This window comes from Microcaecilia unicolor, chromosome 2, assembly GCF_901765095.1.
Source record: "Microcaecilia unicolor chromosome 2, aMicUni1.1, whole genome shotgun sequence".
NCBI lineage: Eukaryota > Metazoa > Chordata > Amphibia > Gymnophiona > Siphonopidae > Microcaecilia > Microcaecilia unicolor.
Window position 1 is genome coordinate 380,835,831 of NC_044032.1, and position 18,975 is coordinate 380,854,805.

Consider the following 18,975-nt stretch of genomic DNA (forward strand, 5'->3'; position numbering starts at 1 on the left):
GCTACGCCTCCGACGCGCCCCTGGGAACTTTGGTCGTCCCCACGACGGAAAGCAGTTGGGGACGCCCAAAATCGGCTTTTGATTTTGCCGATTTGGGCAACCCTGTGAGAAGGACGCTCATCTTCCGATTTCTGTTGAAATATGGGCATCCTTCTCTTTCGAAAATGAGCCTGCATATGTCTAAACAGAGTCCGCAATTGCACAGAGTAGAACTCTCCCCCCCCCCACCACAACCCCAGGCTGATCTGCTGTTAGTAATATATAACCTGTTGTTAAAATCGTCCATAGTACCTGAAGACTGAAGGGTGGCCAATGTGATGCCAATTTTTAAAAAGGGGTGATCTGGGAAATTATAGACCAGTAAGCCTGATGTCAATGTCAGGCAAAATAGTGGAAACTACTATAAAGAATAAAATTACGTAAAACATAGACAAACATAGTTTAATGGGACAGAGTCAGCATGGGTTCAGCCAAGGGAAGTCTTGCCTCACCAATTTGCTTCATTTCTTTGAAGGCATGAATAAACATGTGGATAAAGGTGAGCTGGTTGATGTAGTGTATCTAGATTTTCAGAAAGCTGTTGATAAAGTTCCTCATGAGAGACTCCTGAGAAAATGAAAGAGTCATGGGATAGGAGGCAGTGTTCTGGTGTGGATTAGGAATTGGTTATTGGACCGAAAACAGAGGGTCGGGTTAAATGGTCATTTCTATCAATGGAGGAGGGTGAACAGTGGAGTGCCACAGGGAGTAGTACTGGGACCAGTGCTATTTAACATATTTATAAATGATATGGAAATCGGAACGATGAGTAAGATGATTAAATTTACAGATGACACAAAACTATTCAAGGTTGTTAAAACACATGTGGACTGTGAAATATTGCAAGAAGACCTTAGGAAATTGGAAGACTGGGCATCCAAATGGCAGATGAAATTTAATGTGGACAAATGCAAGCTGATGCACATTGGAAATAATAATCCAAAGGTAAAATTATGTCTTACCTGATAATTTTATTTCCTTTAGCTGAAGCAAATTAATCCAGGAACTGGTAGTTATATTTGTCTACCAGCAGGAGGAGATAGAGATAAACAAGGATGAAGGCAATGATACCAGATGGCCAGCCCCTGCATCAGTTAGTATATGTCATTCTTAAGCAGTGGAAGATAATTTGAAAACTGTAACAAATAAACTGTAAGCCATAAACCTTCCTCACAACAACAACAAAAAAAACCCCATAATCTAATCAGTGTAAAACAGAGGAACTGAAACACCAATCATGCTGAACTCCTGTCTTTAGAGTACTCCCTTTCTCTGTCTGAATCTGCCCCTGAGAAAGAGGCAAAACAAAAACATCAAGACAGCACGGAAGAAGAAAAGCATGCAGCGGTTAACAGGGAGGGATCCTGGATTCATCTGCTGCAGCTAAAGAAATAAAATTATTAGGTAATACATAATTTTACCTTCCTTAGTGAATGCAGCAGATGAATCCAGGAACTGGTGGGATGTAGCAAAGCATACCCTATGTAATGCTTTGAAAAAGTATGCCAGGAAGCCCAAGTAGCTGCCTGACAAATCTCTTCCAAAGGAAAGACCAAAGTTTCTGCCCAAGGGCTCACCAGCCTTTCTCCGTGCTGTGCTGGTTATATTTTGTTGTTTTATTTCCTTCTAGGCAGTCTAGAGGCTGAACAATCCTTTATTAATGCAGATATGAAGGGACCTGACATGGTCCATGTTTCGGCGTATATGAATGCCTACATCAGGGGGGTCAAATTACTAATTCAAATCAAAAGAACATATTCAATTCTGTATATATAAAATTGCATGAAATGAGCACACAGCACCGCAGGTGGGGCTCGTCCATGCAAAATGTATGTCGACACAAATCTCCTTAATCCAGGGAGCAATAGTCACCTTGGAGGAGGCCTCACCCCTGCGAGTCCCAGAAAGGAACACGAAAAGATGATCTGAACGCCAAAAGTCGTTCAACACCCGCAAATACCGGAGAACCCTCCGAACATCCAAAAGGTGAATGGATGCACACTTCGTCGGATAGTCCTCCTGTCAAAACGAGGGCAGAAAAAGTGTCCGATTGAAAGGCCAAAACGACTTTTGGCAAAAAAAAAAAGGGAATGGTCCAAATAGAAACTCCTACTTCCAAGAACTGCAGAAATGGATCTTGACAAGGCCTGAATCAATGAGACCGAGCGAGCCGACACTGTCTTGAGCGTCAAATCTTTCTCCGATGTCTTGTGTAATGGCTCAAATAGTGCTGCCTGCAGAGCTCGAAGCACCAGGTTCAGCAGCCATGCTGGGCACGGCTGATGCAGTGGTGGGCGAAGTTGGAGAGCCCCCCGCAGAAAATAAACCACATCCAGGTGCGCTGCCAGAGATGAACCAGCCACCCATCCCCTATAACACGCAAGAGCAGCCATCTGAACCCAAAGCAAATTAGAGGCCAACTCCTTCTGCAGTCCATCCTGAAAGGAAGGCCAACATGATCAACATGAAAGACACCGACACCGTAAAGGGCGAACCAGCGTGCTGAGCACACCACACCGTAAAGGTCCTCCATACGCGAGCATAAGCTGTGGAAGTAGACCACTTCCTAGCCTGTAGCAATGTGTATAACAGTGTCCGAGTATTATTTCTTCCGCAATTGGTTCCTCTCAAGAGCCAGGCCATAAGACCAAAGTGGGAGGGGTCCTCCATCCTGACCGGACCCTGATGGAGAAGATCTGGAGTCACTGGGAGACATAACGGCGGATCCTCAAGCAGACGAAACCAGATCTGCATACCATGGCTGATGGGTCCAATCTGGAGCCACCAGGACAACTGGTCCCCAGTGATGACAGATTCTCTGTAGGACTCACCCTATCAAGGGACACAGAAAAAACACATGCAGAAGTGCCGACTCCGGCCACGGTTGTAACAGGATGTTTAAGCTTGCGGATGCGGGCTGTATTTTTCGGCTGAAGAACCTGGGTACCTTGGCATTCTCCTGAGTCGCTGTGAGGTTGATCTCCAGAGTCCCTCAACGCCAACAAAGTAGGAGGAATGCTGCTGTGGACAACTCCCATTCAGCTGAGTCCAGAAGAGTCCAGCTGAGAAAATCCGCCAGGGTGTTGGTCTGCCCCGTGATGTGGCCGACAGAGAACATGAGCTTCCACCTAATCCAGAAGGCGGAGCGCCTCAGTCACCAGAGGCAAGCTGTGAGTGCCTCCTTGCCAATTGATATAGGCTACTGCTGCCGTGTTGTCCAATAGAACTCGAACTGCCTTGCCCTCCAGCAACTCCTTAAAGCGCCTCAAAGCATGAAATGTTAAAGGAAATTAGGGACGCAAACAAACTGGGCAACCCAATAATAATGGGTGATTTCAATTACCCTGATATTGACTGGGTAAATGTAACATTGGGGTAAAATTCCTTGACGAAATCAAGGACTGCTTTATGGAACAGCTGGTACAGGAGCTGACAAGAGAAGGAAAAATTCTAGACCTAGTCCTTAGTGGAGTGCATGATCTGGTGCGGGAGGTAATGGTGCTGGGGCCGCTTGGTAACAGTGATCATAATATGATCGGATTTGATATTAGCTTTTGGACGTTTTTGACATGGACGTCTTTGGTTTTGAAAACAGCTGGAAGTCAGAAACGTCCAAATCTAGGGACGTCCAAATTTGAGGATTTGGACGTCTCTGATGGTATTTTTGAAACGAAAGATGGACGTCCATCTTTTTTCGAAAATACGGTTTTCCCCACCCCTGGATTTCGACGTTTTGCACAGACTTCCAAATCGCAAGTTGGACGTTTCTTTTGAAAATGCCCCTCAAGGTATAATATACCTTGTGTGAAACGAGTTGCTGCTGAGGCTCTCTCATGACTTGTATGAAGGCATTACATCCACATACTGTACTAGGAATTGATGAAGATGTAAAAGTATACTTTCCTATACAATTCTTATATATTTCTTAATATGTTTAACTTGTTGAAACACTGTTATGTTCTATCATTATCTGTCTTGTGTGCAAGGACGGTGAGCCCTTAGGTCCCGTAAGGCCCCAAGGGACCTTAAGGAACAGCTGTGCAACCCCAAGTCTTCACCCGCAGCGACCGCCGTTCACCAAGGGTTGAGCCCCCAGCTGCAGGCGGTCAACGGGACTTCAGGAACCGCGGGGTGCCGAGCTGACCCGGACAGAGACCAGGAGAGCAGCGGGCAGGTGGAGAAAGGAACATCCGATAACAGGCAAAGTTCAGGGCAGGCAGTAGACAACGAAGTCAAGATCCGGCAAGAGGTCGAGGCAGGCAGCGAGCAGGGAAAACCAGGAACAGTCCAAAGGTCAAGAACCAGCAGAACAAGGAACGCAGAGAAACACAGGAACCACAGGAAACAGGCCTCGGGAACAGAACCTGAAGCAAAGTTCTGACTCTGTCTCATCCTTAAGTATTGCACAGCATCAGCCGCCCTGCCCCCGCAGGTATAGCCAACCAACCCGGGCCTGGCTATTGACAGAGCCCTTCAGATTGGCTCTGTCTGCCCAATCCAGCACCTCAGAGGCGGAGCTCCAACCCCCTGCGCCCGGGAGAGACGAGAACGCCGGCCAACGCGCCCGGGCACCACCTCCCCCTCCAGCGCGAACACTTCCTCCCCCGCCGGCGACCGAGAGGCTGGCGGCTGCAATGGCCGGCCTCAGGCCTCGGCCCCGGACCGAGCGGCCATCACCGCGGCGGGCCTCAGCTCCCCGCCACGGCCCCCGAATCGCCGCCCCTCGTCGTGGAGGACGCCGGTTCCCGCCCCCCGCGGCGGAGGCGCCGGAGGGAGCAGCGGACGCGACATTATCATACCACCCAAAATCCTACAGTTATCATTACATGTATACTTTTTCATGTATTTCTGTTACTCATGATGTATTGTAAGCCACATTGAGCCTGCAAAGAGGTGGGAAAACGTGGGATACAAATGCAACAAATAAAATAAATAAATAAAGTTCCAATTTGAGCGCTGAGTTGTTGCTACTATCAGGCTTATTTTCGAAAGAGAATCTTTTGACACAAATCGGAAGATGGGCGTCCTTCTCCCAGGGTCGCTGAAATCGGCATAATTGAAAACCGATTTTGGGCGTCCCCAACTGCTTTCCGTTGCGGGGATGACCAAAGTTCCAGGGGGTGTGTCGGAGGTGTAGCGAAGGCGGGACTTGGACATGCCTAACACATGGGCATCCTCAACCCATAATTGAAAAAAAGGGTGTCCCTGACGAGCACTTGGACGACTTTACTTGGTCCTTTTTCTTACGATCACGCCACGAAAAGGTGCCCGAACTGACCAGATGACTACCGGAGGGAATCTGGGATGACCTCCCCTTACTCTCCCAGAGGTCACTAACCCCCTCACACCCTCAAAAAAAATAGTTTAAAAATATTTTGTGCCAGCTTCAAATGTCATACTCAGGTCCATCTCAGCAGTATGCAGGTCCCTGGAGCAGTTTTAGTGGGTGCAGTGCACTTCAGGCAGGCAGACCCAGGCCCATCCCCCCCTCCCTACCTGTTACACTTGTGGTGGTAAATGTGAGCCCTCCAAAACCCACCACAAACCCACTGTACCCACATGTAGGTGCCCCTCTTCACCCATAAGGTCTATGGTAGTGGTGTACAGTTGTGGGGAGGGGGTTTTGGGGGGCTCAGCAGACAAGGTAAGGGAGCTATGTACTTGGGAGCTTTTTCTGAAGTCCACTGCAATGCCCCCTAGGATGCCCGGTTGGTTTCCTGGCATGTCAGGGGGACCAGTGCACAACGAATGCTGACTCCTCTCACGACCAAAGGGCTTGAATTTGGTAGTTTCTGAGATGGGCGTCCTTAGTTTCCATTATTGCCGAAAATCAGAAACGACCAAGTCTAAGGATGACCATCTCTAGGGACGACCTAAATGTCAAGATTTGGGCGTCCCTGACCGTATTATCGAAACGAAAGATGGACGCCCAACTTGTTTTGATAATACCGGTTTCCCTGCCCCTTTGCCGGGACATTCTGCGAGGACGTCCTCAGGAAAACTTGGGCGCTCCTATCAATTATGCCCCTCTATGTGTCTTCATAAAACATTTGCATAAATTGCAGCTAAAAGGCACCATTGTACATTTATTCCTCTTCAGGTGTATAAGTAAACAACGTGGCTAAAGTAGGCACATATGCATAGGAGCCAACTTTTCAGGATGATTGGGAGGTGCTAAAATGCACACCACCCACATGCACATGCATTTTGTGAATCCACCCAAGATAAACCTTGTGAATACCTATAGACTGTTTGTATAAAAGCATGTCAATAGAAATCAAACAAAATAAAACATGGAAAAGAAAATGATACCTTTTTTATTGGACATAACTTAATACATTTCTTGATTAGCTTTCGAAGGTTGCCCTTCTTCGTCAGATCGGAAATAAGCAAATGTGTTTGTTGATAGTATATATAAGTGAAGCTTCAAAGCATTTCAATGACAGTCTAGCAAGGTGGGTGTGGGTGGGAGGTATGCATGGGTACATCAAAGCAGGGGCGTAGCTACGGGTGGGCCTGGGTGGGCCCAGGCCCGCCCAATCTCAGCTCAGGCCCACCCAGGCAGCCGGCAGCTGTCCGGTCCTCCTCTGCCTAATTTTGTTTTTAGTGCAGCGGCTGCAGCCATTGTACTGTTAGACGCTGGCGCCGCTACTCTATCGCTCACCTCACTCCCTGAGCTCTGCTCCTCCCCTCCCTCATGCGCAACGGCACCGCAGTGCTGCATGGGAGGGGAGTCTGTGCCGGCTATCGTCGCATCACGGTCGCGGTTCCTGTTCCTGTTCCTCCACTCTGCCGGTCTGCCCTGCCTCAGCAGCACTCCCCCGTGGCCCCACAACAAAACACATGGAGCAAGAGCACAATTATTGCGCTCTGAGTCTGCTCCACTATCTTCCACCACCACCAAAGCCCAGCTGCCTAGGCCAGGTAAAACAAATATATATTTTTTAATTTTAACATCCTGTACAATGTAATGGTGGGTGGGGGTGTGCTCTTCACTGCCTAAGTAAAAAAAAAGGCATATTTAATAATTTTCATATACCTTTTTTCACTAGGCAGAGAAGAGCCCACCCCCACCCAGAAGCCCACCAACAATAAATTTGTTATAATGCTCAGGTTGCAATCTAAAAAAGGTTGTATATTTTTCATGTTGATGAGTTTGGGGGGTTGTTCTCTGCAGGGCCCAGGTTACAAATTTAAAAAAAAATGTTTTAAATTTAATATAGGCAGGTTTCTGGGTGGAGGTGGGCTCTGCAGTGCCCAGGACATAAAAAAAAGTCTTATATTTAATGCTGGTGTCCTTCATGGTTGGTGGAAGAGATCCCAGACCGTGGGAGGATGGGTAGGGGGTAGGACAAGGCTGATGCTAGGCTAAAGGGCGGGGTGGGGGGTTATGGTAGGGCTTATCTATGGGATGAATGATTGGGAAGGGCTGATACAGTGCTACGGGGAAAAATGGGGAAGAGGGTAAGGTAGGAAGGGCTGATGCTGGGCTATGGAGATGGATGGTGGGGTGGGGTAGGGAAGGGAAAAGCCGATGCCAGGCTGAAGGGCAGGGATGGACTGATGCCAGTCTACAGGACAATTGCTAATGTTTGGTCCTCTATTCTGTAATTGATGAGAGTTGGTATGTGCTCTGCATGTGACCAAGGTGAGAGATTCTGCTGGCATGTAGGTTGTGTCGGGTTGTATGAGTCTGACTTGTCTGACTTTTCCAATGGGAAGTGTATTGCTGTTATGTATATGCACTGCTGCATTTATAAAAGTACTGTTATTGGTATTCGTGTTCAGAATTGGTGTTGAGATTTGCAACATAGGCTCTAAGAAGTTTCTTTGCAGGATTTAGTGTTACTTCACAAAGTACCTGACAGTTAAGGGATTTTGTATTGCTATTATTGAGGTGCTACCAGAATTTGAATACATCTTTCCTGTGTATTTATATTGCAAGATCCTGTTGTGTGTTGAGAGGTTTGCCACTGTAGTAGACTTATGTCGGGTCAATTTTAAGATATGGAAAATGTAATTATATTTAAAAAAATTGTTTTTTCTGTTATGTATGTGGTTTACGCTGATGCAGCTGTTAGGGGGAGACTACTTAGAAATCCATCATCAAGTGCATTCTAAGGCCTTATTTTGTAGTATCCCAAGAAACACTACTCATACCTATATACATAGTGCCCACCCATATTAACTCTGGGCCCACCCAAAATGTCAAGTCTGGCTACGCCACTGCATCAAAGCATTTCATTTCATTGATAGTCTAACAGGATGGGTGTTAGACTATCAATGAAATGGAATGCTTTGATGTACTCATGCATACCTCCTACCCACCCCCACCTTGCTAGACTGTCATTGAAATGCTTTGAAGCTTCACTTATATATACTATCAGCTAACACATTTGCTTATTTCCGATCTGACGAAGAAGGGCAACCTTCGAAAGCTAATCAAGAAATGTATTAAGTTATGTCCAATAAAAAAGGTATCATTTTCTTTTCCAAGTTTTATTTTGTTTGATTTCTATTGATAACCTTTAAGAGTGGACTAACACGGTTACCACACCTCTCTATAAAAACATGCAACTTCTTATCATCTCTCTATATAAAAGGCAACACCAATCTCTCTATATAAATCTCTCTATATAAAAGGCAACACCAACGTTTTCCATGGACAGGATCTTCTAGCCACACCCCTTGAATATACGCCACGATGACGTGCGTGACCCGGCCATCCAATAGCAACGCTTTAAAAAGAAAGCAAAAAAAAAATTAGCGGATTCCCGCCCATAAGTACTGTATAAATACACTTGACAGCCCAGACCAGTCAGTTTTATTTTTTCCGCGATTGATAGCGACCCGGTTTTTACTAGTCAGTCAGTCAGTCAGTCAATTGTAAATTATTACGTTATGTCTCAGAAAAAAATGGGGTTTAAGGCTTGCGCTACATGCCCCCGTAAATTGTCTCTCACGGATACACATTTTAGATGTTTGAGGTGTTTAGGTGAACATCACGATACCAAGTCCTGTTTTGCCTGTAAGAATATGTCTCAGAAATCCTTGGACATTAGGGCATTTAAATTACAGCAGTATTTGACAGCGTCTCAGTCTGAAACTCGATCTGTCAGCTCCTCTGACAAAGCTTCACCGCATATGGCTGTCACAGCATCAGCAGCTTCAGCGCTTCAGGAGGTTGCTATTCTCCCTGCTCTCCCCCTTGCCTTAGTGCCCGGGGATCAGGTGGCGTCCATTCCTGCTCTCCCCCTTGCCTCAGTGCCCGGGGATCAGGTTCTTTCTTTACAAAATGGACAGCAAGCGTCGCTGAGAGAAGTCACTGACATCGAGGTCAGTTCTCGAGATCGACGTCGGCATCATAGATCTTCGAGATCAGCTGATGCTCGACGTCGTATTGACAACCCTCGACATCATAAGAGGTCATCGAGCTCGACTTCGAGCAATGGATCCGATGTCGGTACCAGGCAGGGCAGTGCACGGCACCATCGACGTTCTTCAAAATATGAGTATTTTCCTCGAGGCAGAAGCACTGTTCGATCCAGTTCTTCATCTTCTTCTTCATCTGCTGTTCCTCAGAAGAAGCGATGCAGAAGGCAGGCTCGATCACCCTCCCACTCTGCTAGATGTAGGGGATCGACTCGGTCAATTTCTCATGCCTCCTCTAGTGGGCGTTCTTCCACTTCTTCCACTACACAATTGAAAATAGTGGATTTGCTAACGAAGTTGTTAGAAAATCAGCAAAAAATGCATCAGCCTGCAGTTCAATCAACTCAATTAGTCACCTCTGAATCAATATCTCTGCCTCATTAACCTCAGAGGCAGCAGTTATGTGCCTTTTCTCCTTCACCTTCGGTGCAGGAAGTGTTGTCAGTAAAATCACCAGTAAATTCACCAGCGCCTTCAGTGGCTTCTTCACATCATACACACATGACTACAACAGGACAAGATTTACCTGCGCTTCCAGCTCTTCCTTCTACTTCTCAGGAGGAGACTCTTCCTGTCCAGGATGAGTCTTATACAAAATTTTTACACAAATTAGTGACTACTTTGCATATACCCCTTACATCTCAAGGGGACATTTCTGAAGGGAAAAGATCTGTCACTAAATATTTAAATTTAGTCAAGCAATCAATAGCCTTGCCTATACCGCAGGTGCTTCAAGATCATCAAAAATTAGTTTGGTCCACACCTTATTCAATTAGACCTACACAAAGGTCGTTAGACAATAAATATAAGGTCCAGGATTTTTTGGGTCATGGAAAGATGCAACTTCCTCATGCATCTTTGGTAGTCAAATCAGCCATGAGACGAAGTAAGTTGCAGAAAGATATAACCAACCATCCACCACCGAAAGATTTGAAATTTATGGACATTCTAGCACGGAAAACTTTTCAGTCTTCCATGTTGTCAGCACGTATTGCAATTCACATGTTCCATCAGATTGAATACCTTTATACCATCATGGAAGATTTATCCAAATTGCAATCATTGATTCAGCAACAGAACATGCCACTTTTTCAGCAAATTCTGGTAAATTTAGAAGACAGTTCTAAACAAATGATCCGAACTATTCATGATCAGTTTGACACTTCGGTCAGAACTGCGGCTACTTCTATTGCATCCAGACGTTTGTCATGGTTAAGAGCGTCGGCATTGGGAGAAGATGTTCATGACAAGGTAGCTGATGCTCCTTGTGTTGGGGATTCTTTGTTTGGAGACAAAGTAAAACAGTTAATTGAGGGCCTTAAAGAGGACTGTACAACGTTAGATACGTTGGAGCAAGATAAACAACAGCCTTCAAAATCAAACTATAAACGCTTGCCTTATTTTAATACTAAGAATAGATTTTTTCAAAGGAAGTCTTTTCCTCCTCAACGGTCAGCTTCTCATTTTAAATCTCAGTATCACCGATACAATTTTCATGCTAGACCGGTTAGAGAAAGGCGTTCTCAGAAGCCTATTCAACCACATCAGCAGCAAAAGCTTACGCCATCTTTTTGACCCTTCCCAGGCCCAATGTCCGGTGGGGGGCAGGATTCAACATTTTTTCCCTGCTTGGAGATCAATAACAACAGACAAGTGGATTCTGGAGATTGTTCAACATGGTTATTCTCTGGTATTTTCACAAACCCCACCTTTTCGATCATCTACACATCTCCATGTCCCCAGTTCTCAAGTGTTTCAATTACGTCAGGAAGTGTGCAGACTTCTTCATCTCAATGCTATAGAGATTGTACCTGCTCACGACATAAACAAGGGCTTTTATTCCCGATTTTTTTCTCATTCCCAAGAAAGATGGAGGTCAAAGAGCGATACTAGATCTGCGGCATCTCAACAAGTTTCTCCCAAAACAAAGGTTTCGAATGACATCGTTACAAGTCATTCTCCCTCTATTGAATCAGGGAGCATGGTTTTCAGCCATAGACCTGCAGGATGCTTACCTACATATTCCTGTTCATCCCTCTTCAAGACGATTTCTTCGGTTTGTCTGTCAAGGGCAACATTACCAGTACAAAGTTCTGCCCTTTGGTCTAACATCAGCTCCCAGGGTGTTCTCGAAGTGTGTCATAGCACCAGTTGCTCAATTACATCGACAGGGAATCGTCCTTTTCCCATATCTCGATGATTGGCTGATCGTAGCCCAGTCTTCTCAGCAGAATCTTCAAGATTTACAGACTACCATTGTGCTTCTCGAAAAGTTAGGTTTAGTGATCAATTACAAAAAATCACATTTGATCCCAACACAGAGATTGACTTTCATCGGAGCGGATCTGGTGTCATACGAGTCTCTAGCGAAGTTACCACTCCCTCGAGCTCATTTGCTTATCCAATTAGTTCACTATCTTCAATCACTGAAGGTCTTAACGGATCGGGTTCTCCTAATTCTGTTAGGTCATATGGCATCGACAGTTGCGGTACTTCCACTAGCACGTCTGCACATGAGACCTTTACAGTGGTATTTAAAGAACAGGTGGATTCAGTATCAAGATCCGCTTACTTCAAGGATTCTTCTATCCTCCCGTATCAAACTTCAGCTCTCTTGGTGGACACATCAACACAATCTCTTGGTAGGAGCGCCTTTCCAGTCACCTCTTCCAACAAAAATTCTTACCACGGATGCATCCAAAGTGGGATGGGGGGCGCATATCGACCACTTCTCGACACAAGGCCGCTGGACCAATCAAGAGAAGTGTTATTCCATCAATCTTCTGGAATTGAGGGCGGTCAGATTGGCTATTCAAACTTTTCACCATCTTCTTTGATCCCAAGTGATTCAAGTTCGTATAGACAATCAAGTCGCAATGTTTTATATCAACAAGCAAGGAGGTATGGGTTCTCTTCATCTGTGTCAAGAAGCTGTCACACTCTGGAACCTAGTTCTCTCCCTCAATTCGGTGATTCAAGCAATTTATCTACCAGGTCGGGAGAATCAGATTGCAGATGTATTAAGCAGGAGTCTTCAACCTCACGAGTGGTCCCTGAAGACCATAATTATTCACGAACTGTTCCAGATGTGGGGCTGGCCTCTAGTAGATCTTTTTGCCTCCCCACAGAACAACAAATGTCAGAGATATTGTTCAAGGTGGCCTGCAAAGAACAGAGTAGCAGAGGACGCATTTGCTATCCGTTGGACAGATTCTCTGTTTTATGCATTCCCTCCAATCCCTCTCATTCCAAGAGTGTTGCAGAAAGTTCTCCAAGACAAATCATCACTCATTCTAATAGCGCCGTATTGGCCGAGGCAAGTGTGGTTTCCTGTGCTAAACCAGTTAGCTGTCCGACCACCACAGTTTCTGCCTGTAATTCCAGACCTTCTTTCACAGAACAACGGTCAGCTTCTACACCCAAATCTCAGCCACCTCCAGCTCACTGCGTGGTATCTTCAAGTCAATCATTAGTTTCTCAAGTTTTTTCTCAACCAGTTCTTGCAGTCTTGTTGGCTTCCAGGAAGCACTCGACTCGAATGGTTTATGCCTCAAAATGGAGAAGATTTTGTCATTGGTGTACAGCGCATCAACTTGACCCAGTGTCATGTTCAATTTCTTCCTTATTGGAATATTTCCTTTCTTTATCTAATTCACAACTAGCTGCATCTTCAGTAAAGGTACATGTTGCGGCGATTTCTGTTTTTCATGATTCAATTGATGGTTGCACTGTCATGGCACATCCCATCACTAAAAGATTTTTGAAGGGGTTATTTAACCTTAAACCTCCGGTTCAATTACCTCCAGTAGTTTGGGATTTGAATTTGGTTTTAGACAAACGTATGGAACCTCCATTTGAACCTCTTCAAGAGACAACCCTTCAATATCTTACTTGGAAAACCTTGTTTCTTATAGCTATTACTTCAGCTCGAAGAATTGGGGAATTACATGCACTCGTATATTACAGTCCTTATACTCAATTATTACATGATAAAGCGATACTACGTCCTCATCCGAAGTTTCTGCCAAAGGTAGTTTCTTCTTTTCACATAAATCAATCAATTATTTTACCAGTGTTTTTTCCTCCTCCACATCAATCTGTTCAACACAGTAGGTTGCACACATTGGATTGTACCAGAGCATTATCGATTTATTTGCACCGTACGTCAGGTAGTCATAGACCTTCACAGCTTTTTTTGTCATACAATGGAAATGCTCAACAACCAATATCAAAACGAACTTTATCATCATATGTGACTCAGTGTATAAATTTTTGTTATCACCAGCATGCATCACATCCTCATGTTACTGCTCATAAATTACGTTCAATGGCAGCCTCTACTGCATTTCTACATAGAGCACCTCTTATTGATATCTGTAAGGCAGCTACCTGGTCCTCTCTGCATACTTTTTCAAAGCATTACTGTTTGGATGCAGCTTCACGGACAGATTCATTGTTTGGACTGTCAATCCTGCGGGAGGCAATGTAACCGACAACTGTCCTCCTCCTCCTATCACAGGTAACAGATCTCCGACTTTGGGTTTACTGTATATTTCATGTTAATGATTACATGTTTTTGTTACCTGTGTTGGCTTGGGAGTCTTCAAGGGGTGTGGCTAGAAGATCCTGTCCATGGAAAAATCTTAGTTTCTTACCTGTAACGGTAGTTTTCCGTGGACAAAGGATCTTCTAGCCACACCATCCCTCCCTAGTTGTCGTAGCTATATTATTAAACTGACTGGTCTGGGCTGTCAAGTGTATTTATACAGTACTTATGGGCAGGAATCCGCTAATTTTTTTTGCTTTCTTTTTAAAGCGTTGCTATTGGATGGCCGGGTCACGCACGTCATCGTGGCGTATATTCAAGGGGTGTGGCTAGAAGATTCTTTGTCCACGGAAAACTACCGTTACAGGTAAGAAACTAAGATTTCTATGAAGCCTCCAGCCGGAAGTGTGAAGGGGGAGAGATATCCGGTTTCCCCATGAGTGTCTGCCCCGCCCTCTCTGTAACAGAAACAGTCAGTGAAGGAAAACACAGCAAAGCAGTGAAGGACTCAGAGGGGGGAGGGGAGAGAGGGCAGAGGGCACGGACACATACACTCCCACATGCACACAGAAGAAAACCTTGCTAGCCCCCGTTTCATTTGCATCAGAAACGGGGCTTTTTTTTACTAGTCATGTATGTTTATGCTCGTATACAATGGGGGAATTTTATAACTGCCCTTTCCATAGGTAAAAACAGGGTTTATCTACCGTAAAGCACTTCATAAAAGTGGCCCATATTATTTATCTATACTACTTGAAGTAAAGAAAAATTGAGTAACTCGGGCCTGCAATGCAACACATTGCAAAACACTTGCTACAATATTAATAAAAAAAGTATGCTCATTTGACAAGCTCCTCTTAGTTATTATAGCAACATGCCGGATCACTACAAAAAACCCAAACCCTCACCATAATGGGAAGAGAACAGGGAAGCGATTGAAAACCCATGACGACATAATAAAGCCCCGCGTTGGTGACGCAGGGAGGAAAAACACAGGGAGGCTCGAAGAGAGACAAAGTGCATGCTGGGAATGAACTGATGCCTTGCATCATGCGGGAGAAGGGTGGGGGTGGGGGTAAGAGACAGAGAGAGAGAGAGAGAGAGTCTTTACAGATACAGACAGAGGGAGCCGCCATCTTGAGTCGGAGAAAGCCAAGAAAAGACGGCGAACCGTATTCGTCGCCGCCGCCGCCGGCGGAATCGAGGCCGCACAAGAGGGTGTGAACCTTTTCCTTCTGCTAGCGGGAGAGAAAGAGAGGGAGAGACGGGAAGAGAGAGAGCGAAAGTTTGGATGGCGGCCGACGGCAGGGACGAGCAAGGTACCCGCGGGGGGAGGGAAGCGGCGGCGGCGGCCGCTACAGGCCCCGTTGCGTTGGTGCGCTGCGTAGTATGCTTGCACCTACCGCTCTATTCCTGTGAGAGGGGAAAGAAAAACTGCGTTTTGTATCTGGTAGCTTAAAGAAAGGGAAAATCGGTTCGGTGCATCTATGACCCGGCCCCGTGTCCGTTTATTGGTCTCCGTAAATTGAGTCACGTACATTTTTCGATCCCGCTGTGTGCATACACACACGTTAATACATGAGTGTACACGTATATGTATACATGATGCGTTTCCAGGGTCTCTTTAGCTTGGTGGTTCAGTGTACGGTATAGGAAATAAAAACATAGTCGTGGACTGTCTTTGTTTTTATACTGTGCTACAATACGTACAAACACACACGTAATTATCCCATATTGATTCACGTTTGCGTGCTTCGAATTGAGGGGGGCACAAGGCTGGCTTTCAGCGTCCTTTTAATGTGTAAAAGTTTGGAATCTGGCAGTTCGAATTCAGAACTAGGCAGGCGGCAGTGGATGGGCCCATAAGAAGTTGTTGTTGTTTTTCTCTGCAGCTGTGAGTCAGGAGGGGTCCGTGGTTGAGGAAATTATGGAATGTAGAAATGTGCCCCGTTTTGTAGAGGAGCACTTTTATATTTTGTTTCGCGTTTTCTGGCCTATATAAATGTTTAAATTATTTGTACATTACTACTAGATGTGTGCAGCGTTTTGCAGACTCAAGTAGTAGGCACTACAGTCCCAGTTTTTTGAAACTTAACGATCTGATTGGCAAGAAACATCCAACGAATTGTATTGGGAGGTAGCCTTTTATGTTGTTATGCGCCTACCTAATATTCAGTTTTAACTGCAAAGTCTCTGGAGATTGTAGTACGTTTTTAATGTTGAAGAATATTATGCATCCTGTTTCTTCAGGCTAGCTTCTAGCCATTAAATCAGCCTCCAAGAAGCATAAGAAAACGTCTAACCCTGCTAGCTCCTGGTGAGCCTCCCCATCCCTTGTTGAGTCAAGTAGCTTTCCAATCTATCCCCACCCATCATTAGTCCCCATTCTCTCTTCCTTCCTTCCCAGTAGTTAACCTACAACTTCTTTACCACCAGTAGCTTTAGTGGAGTGGGTCTCGCTGTAGAGCTTTGTGGAGTGTATAAGATCGATCTCTCCCTCCTGCCCTTGGTCTTCACTCCCAATCCTTGAGTGCCACCAATAGGTCAAGAGCCAGAAAAAGGAGGACAGATTGAGTCAGTGTGGGTTTTATTTCCATTGCTTTCAATGGAAGCAAAACCTGGACTGGATCAATGTGTCCTCCTTTTTCTGGAGCCATATGGTAACCCTCAAGTTTTCAGATATTCCCGATGTATGTGTGTGAGAGATTTCTATGCCTACTACTTTCATTATATACAAATCTCTCTTCTGTGTATTCTTTTGGGATATCTTTACTACTACTTATTTCTATAGCGCTACTAGATGTACGCATCACTGTAGAAATAAGTAGTAGTAGTAGGCACTGCTAATTCTAGTACCCTTACTACTATTAAGACGTCAACATCAGAGATGCATGCAGTAAGCAGAATTCTGAATACTTTACAAGGGTGGGAGCCCAGCTGCTGCCACAGCAATCCCTGAAGCCACTAATCCAGACACCAAGATTGCCTCTGAATCCAATTAACACAGAACATTGGTCTTTATACCCAATTCTCCAGTACCACCAATGGGTCAGGGTTTTAAAGATATCCCAAAAGAATACACAGAAGAGAGATTTGTATATAATGAAGGTAGTAAGCATATGTATGCAGGACCCCAGGTACACAGAAATGTTAAGTAGTAGTAGTAGAGCAGCAGTATCTTCCAGCCTCTCTGCCTGTTTCTGCCTCTTTCAAAAGTATGCTACCTATCAGTGTGCATATCGTGTTGATTGCGTGAAAAAGTGCAGTGGGCCAGTTGTGGTCTCGGCACTCGATAATTTTATAGCCAGACAACTGGATAACGATACTTTTCAGAATAGATATGTCAGAGCCAAGGACAATGATACACTTGGATCTTGACACGATTGTGCGGTTTGCTTGAGAAGAAGCCCTCTAAATTTGCATTCATATATCTCATGATTTGTTTTGATTTGGTAGGATCAGGTAGCTTTTGAGGGGGGAAATTGAAAAATTGCATTACAGATGTCTTACATCAGGCAAGGGGGTTCTTAACCTTTTTTGGTTCCTGTTTACTTTTTAATTTAAGGGGGGGTGTCATGGATTTGATATACAACCTTTCTGTGGTTCAAGCCAAAGTGATTTACCTATATTATCTGCAGGTACTTGATCAGTGAAACCCTTGCACCCCCTTCCTAATTCATGTGTTCACTAGTGATTACTGACAGCTACATATGTCACTAACTGCTGCTAACAATTCTAATTGCAAACATGTTAAAATTACAGTAGTACACAGTTATACCACCAATAATTACATTCCCTTTGTCTAGAAAGAGTCAATAAATTGCCTCAGGTTTCAAGACTCTTCTCCACATCCTGTTTGACCTCTTCTGGGCACCACTGATTAAGAACCTTCATTAGACCAAGGTACATATTAAAAAAAAAAAAAAAAAGAGTAACGAACTGGCCGTTTCAGTGATTCATTGGCAAGTGTTTTCATGCAGAAAGCTTCCTGTTAGATTTCTGGACTGTTTGCTGCATCACTTGTCAGTTGGGGCTGCTGCAGAGGCAGCATTCATAGTCCCTTGAGGGGAGGATATCAAGAGGTGTGATTTGTGTGCTGAAGATATTTTTTTCAGCATTTCTGTGTTCATTGGTAAATTGCATTGTGTCAGGGTTGTTAATTACAGATTCTGAAAGACCTTTTTGAATCTGAGCCAATATAGAAAGTCAGTAGAGCTGTGTGCTTATGGCCTAGCACGTGGCTTCTGCTTCAAAATTAGCTCCAAAATATACTGCAGTGGTGCATGTTAAAAATACACAATAATGTGCTGTTCATCGCCAAAATGTTCCCCTTCTTGTCAGTATGTGAATAGTGTTTGGCTCACGCACTGATAGGAAGAGTATTACAAAAAAATGGTCACGGTCTGCATCTGCCCCCAAATTATCTAGCGTCCTCCTAATCCAGTACCCTCCCCCCCCCCCCATATGGTAGCTTTCTATATTGGTCCCTTTCCATGCTAGTCTTGTGACTACCTTGTTCTGCCATTTAAAAGAAAAAACAATTCTGTCTAGGGGCACCCCTCTCTTCCGCCTTCTCCACCTAATCCTCTCCCAACTTAAAAAAAAAAAATCACCTGGTGTTTCCTGGTATTGCTGACCCTCCCCCAAGAGCAAACCTTCAAAAACGCCTGCCTCTTGAAGGTTCACACTGAGGGTGGAGTTCGAGCAGCTGGTTGACATTTTTGTTTTGTTTTGCCTGTCTGGTCAAGGGGGAGGGTAGCCATTAAACTACTAGGAATATTGGGACTGATGGAGAAAGTTGGATCAAGGGGCTCTCCTTATCCTTCTTCGCTGCCTCAGACCTGGCGGTACATTTCTCACATTGTGCTTGCACTGTAAACAACAGCGCACAGCTTAAAAACTTGTCATCATGGCTGTAGATTGTCTCCTTACCAAAATGTGCTGTGCGCTGATGTCTA

General features: G+C 44.9%; 1 protein-coding gene across 5 annotated transcripts in view; it reads left to right on the top strand.

The window, feature by feature from the left end:
- Window positions 1–15,143: 15,143 nt before the first annotated feature.
- The window catches only part of YTHDC1 (YTH domain containing 1), a 274,467-nt gene continuing 270,635 nt past the window's right edge, over window positions 15,144–18,975 (top strand). For 3 of the 5 annotated variants that reach the window (XM_030190527.1, XM_030190528.1, XM_030190529.1), the window contains exon 1: window positions 15,144–15,336. In XM_030190527.1, coding sequence (XP_030046387.1) covers window positions 15,309–15,336 — 28 coding nt within the window. In that variant the 5' untranslated portion in view covers window positions 15,144–15,308. Of the gene's footprint in view, window positions 15,337–16,056; window positions 16,335–17,840; window positions 17,921–18,975 lie in introns of those variants that run through there. The other 2 variants (XM_030190531.1, XM_030190530.1) reach the window with 2 other exon arrangements.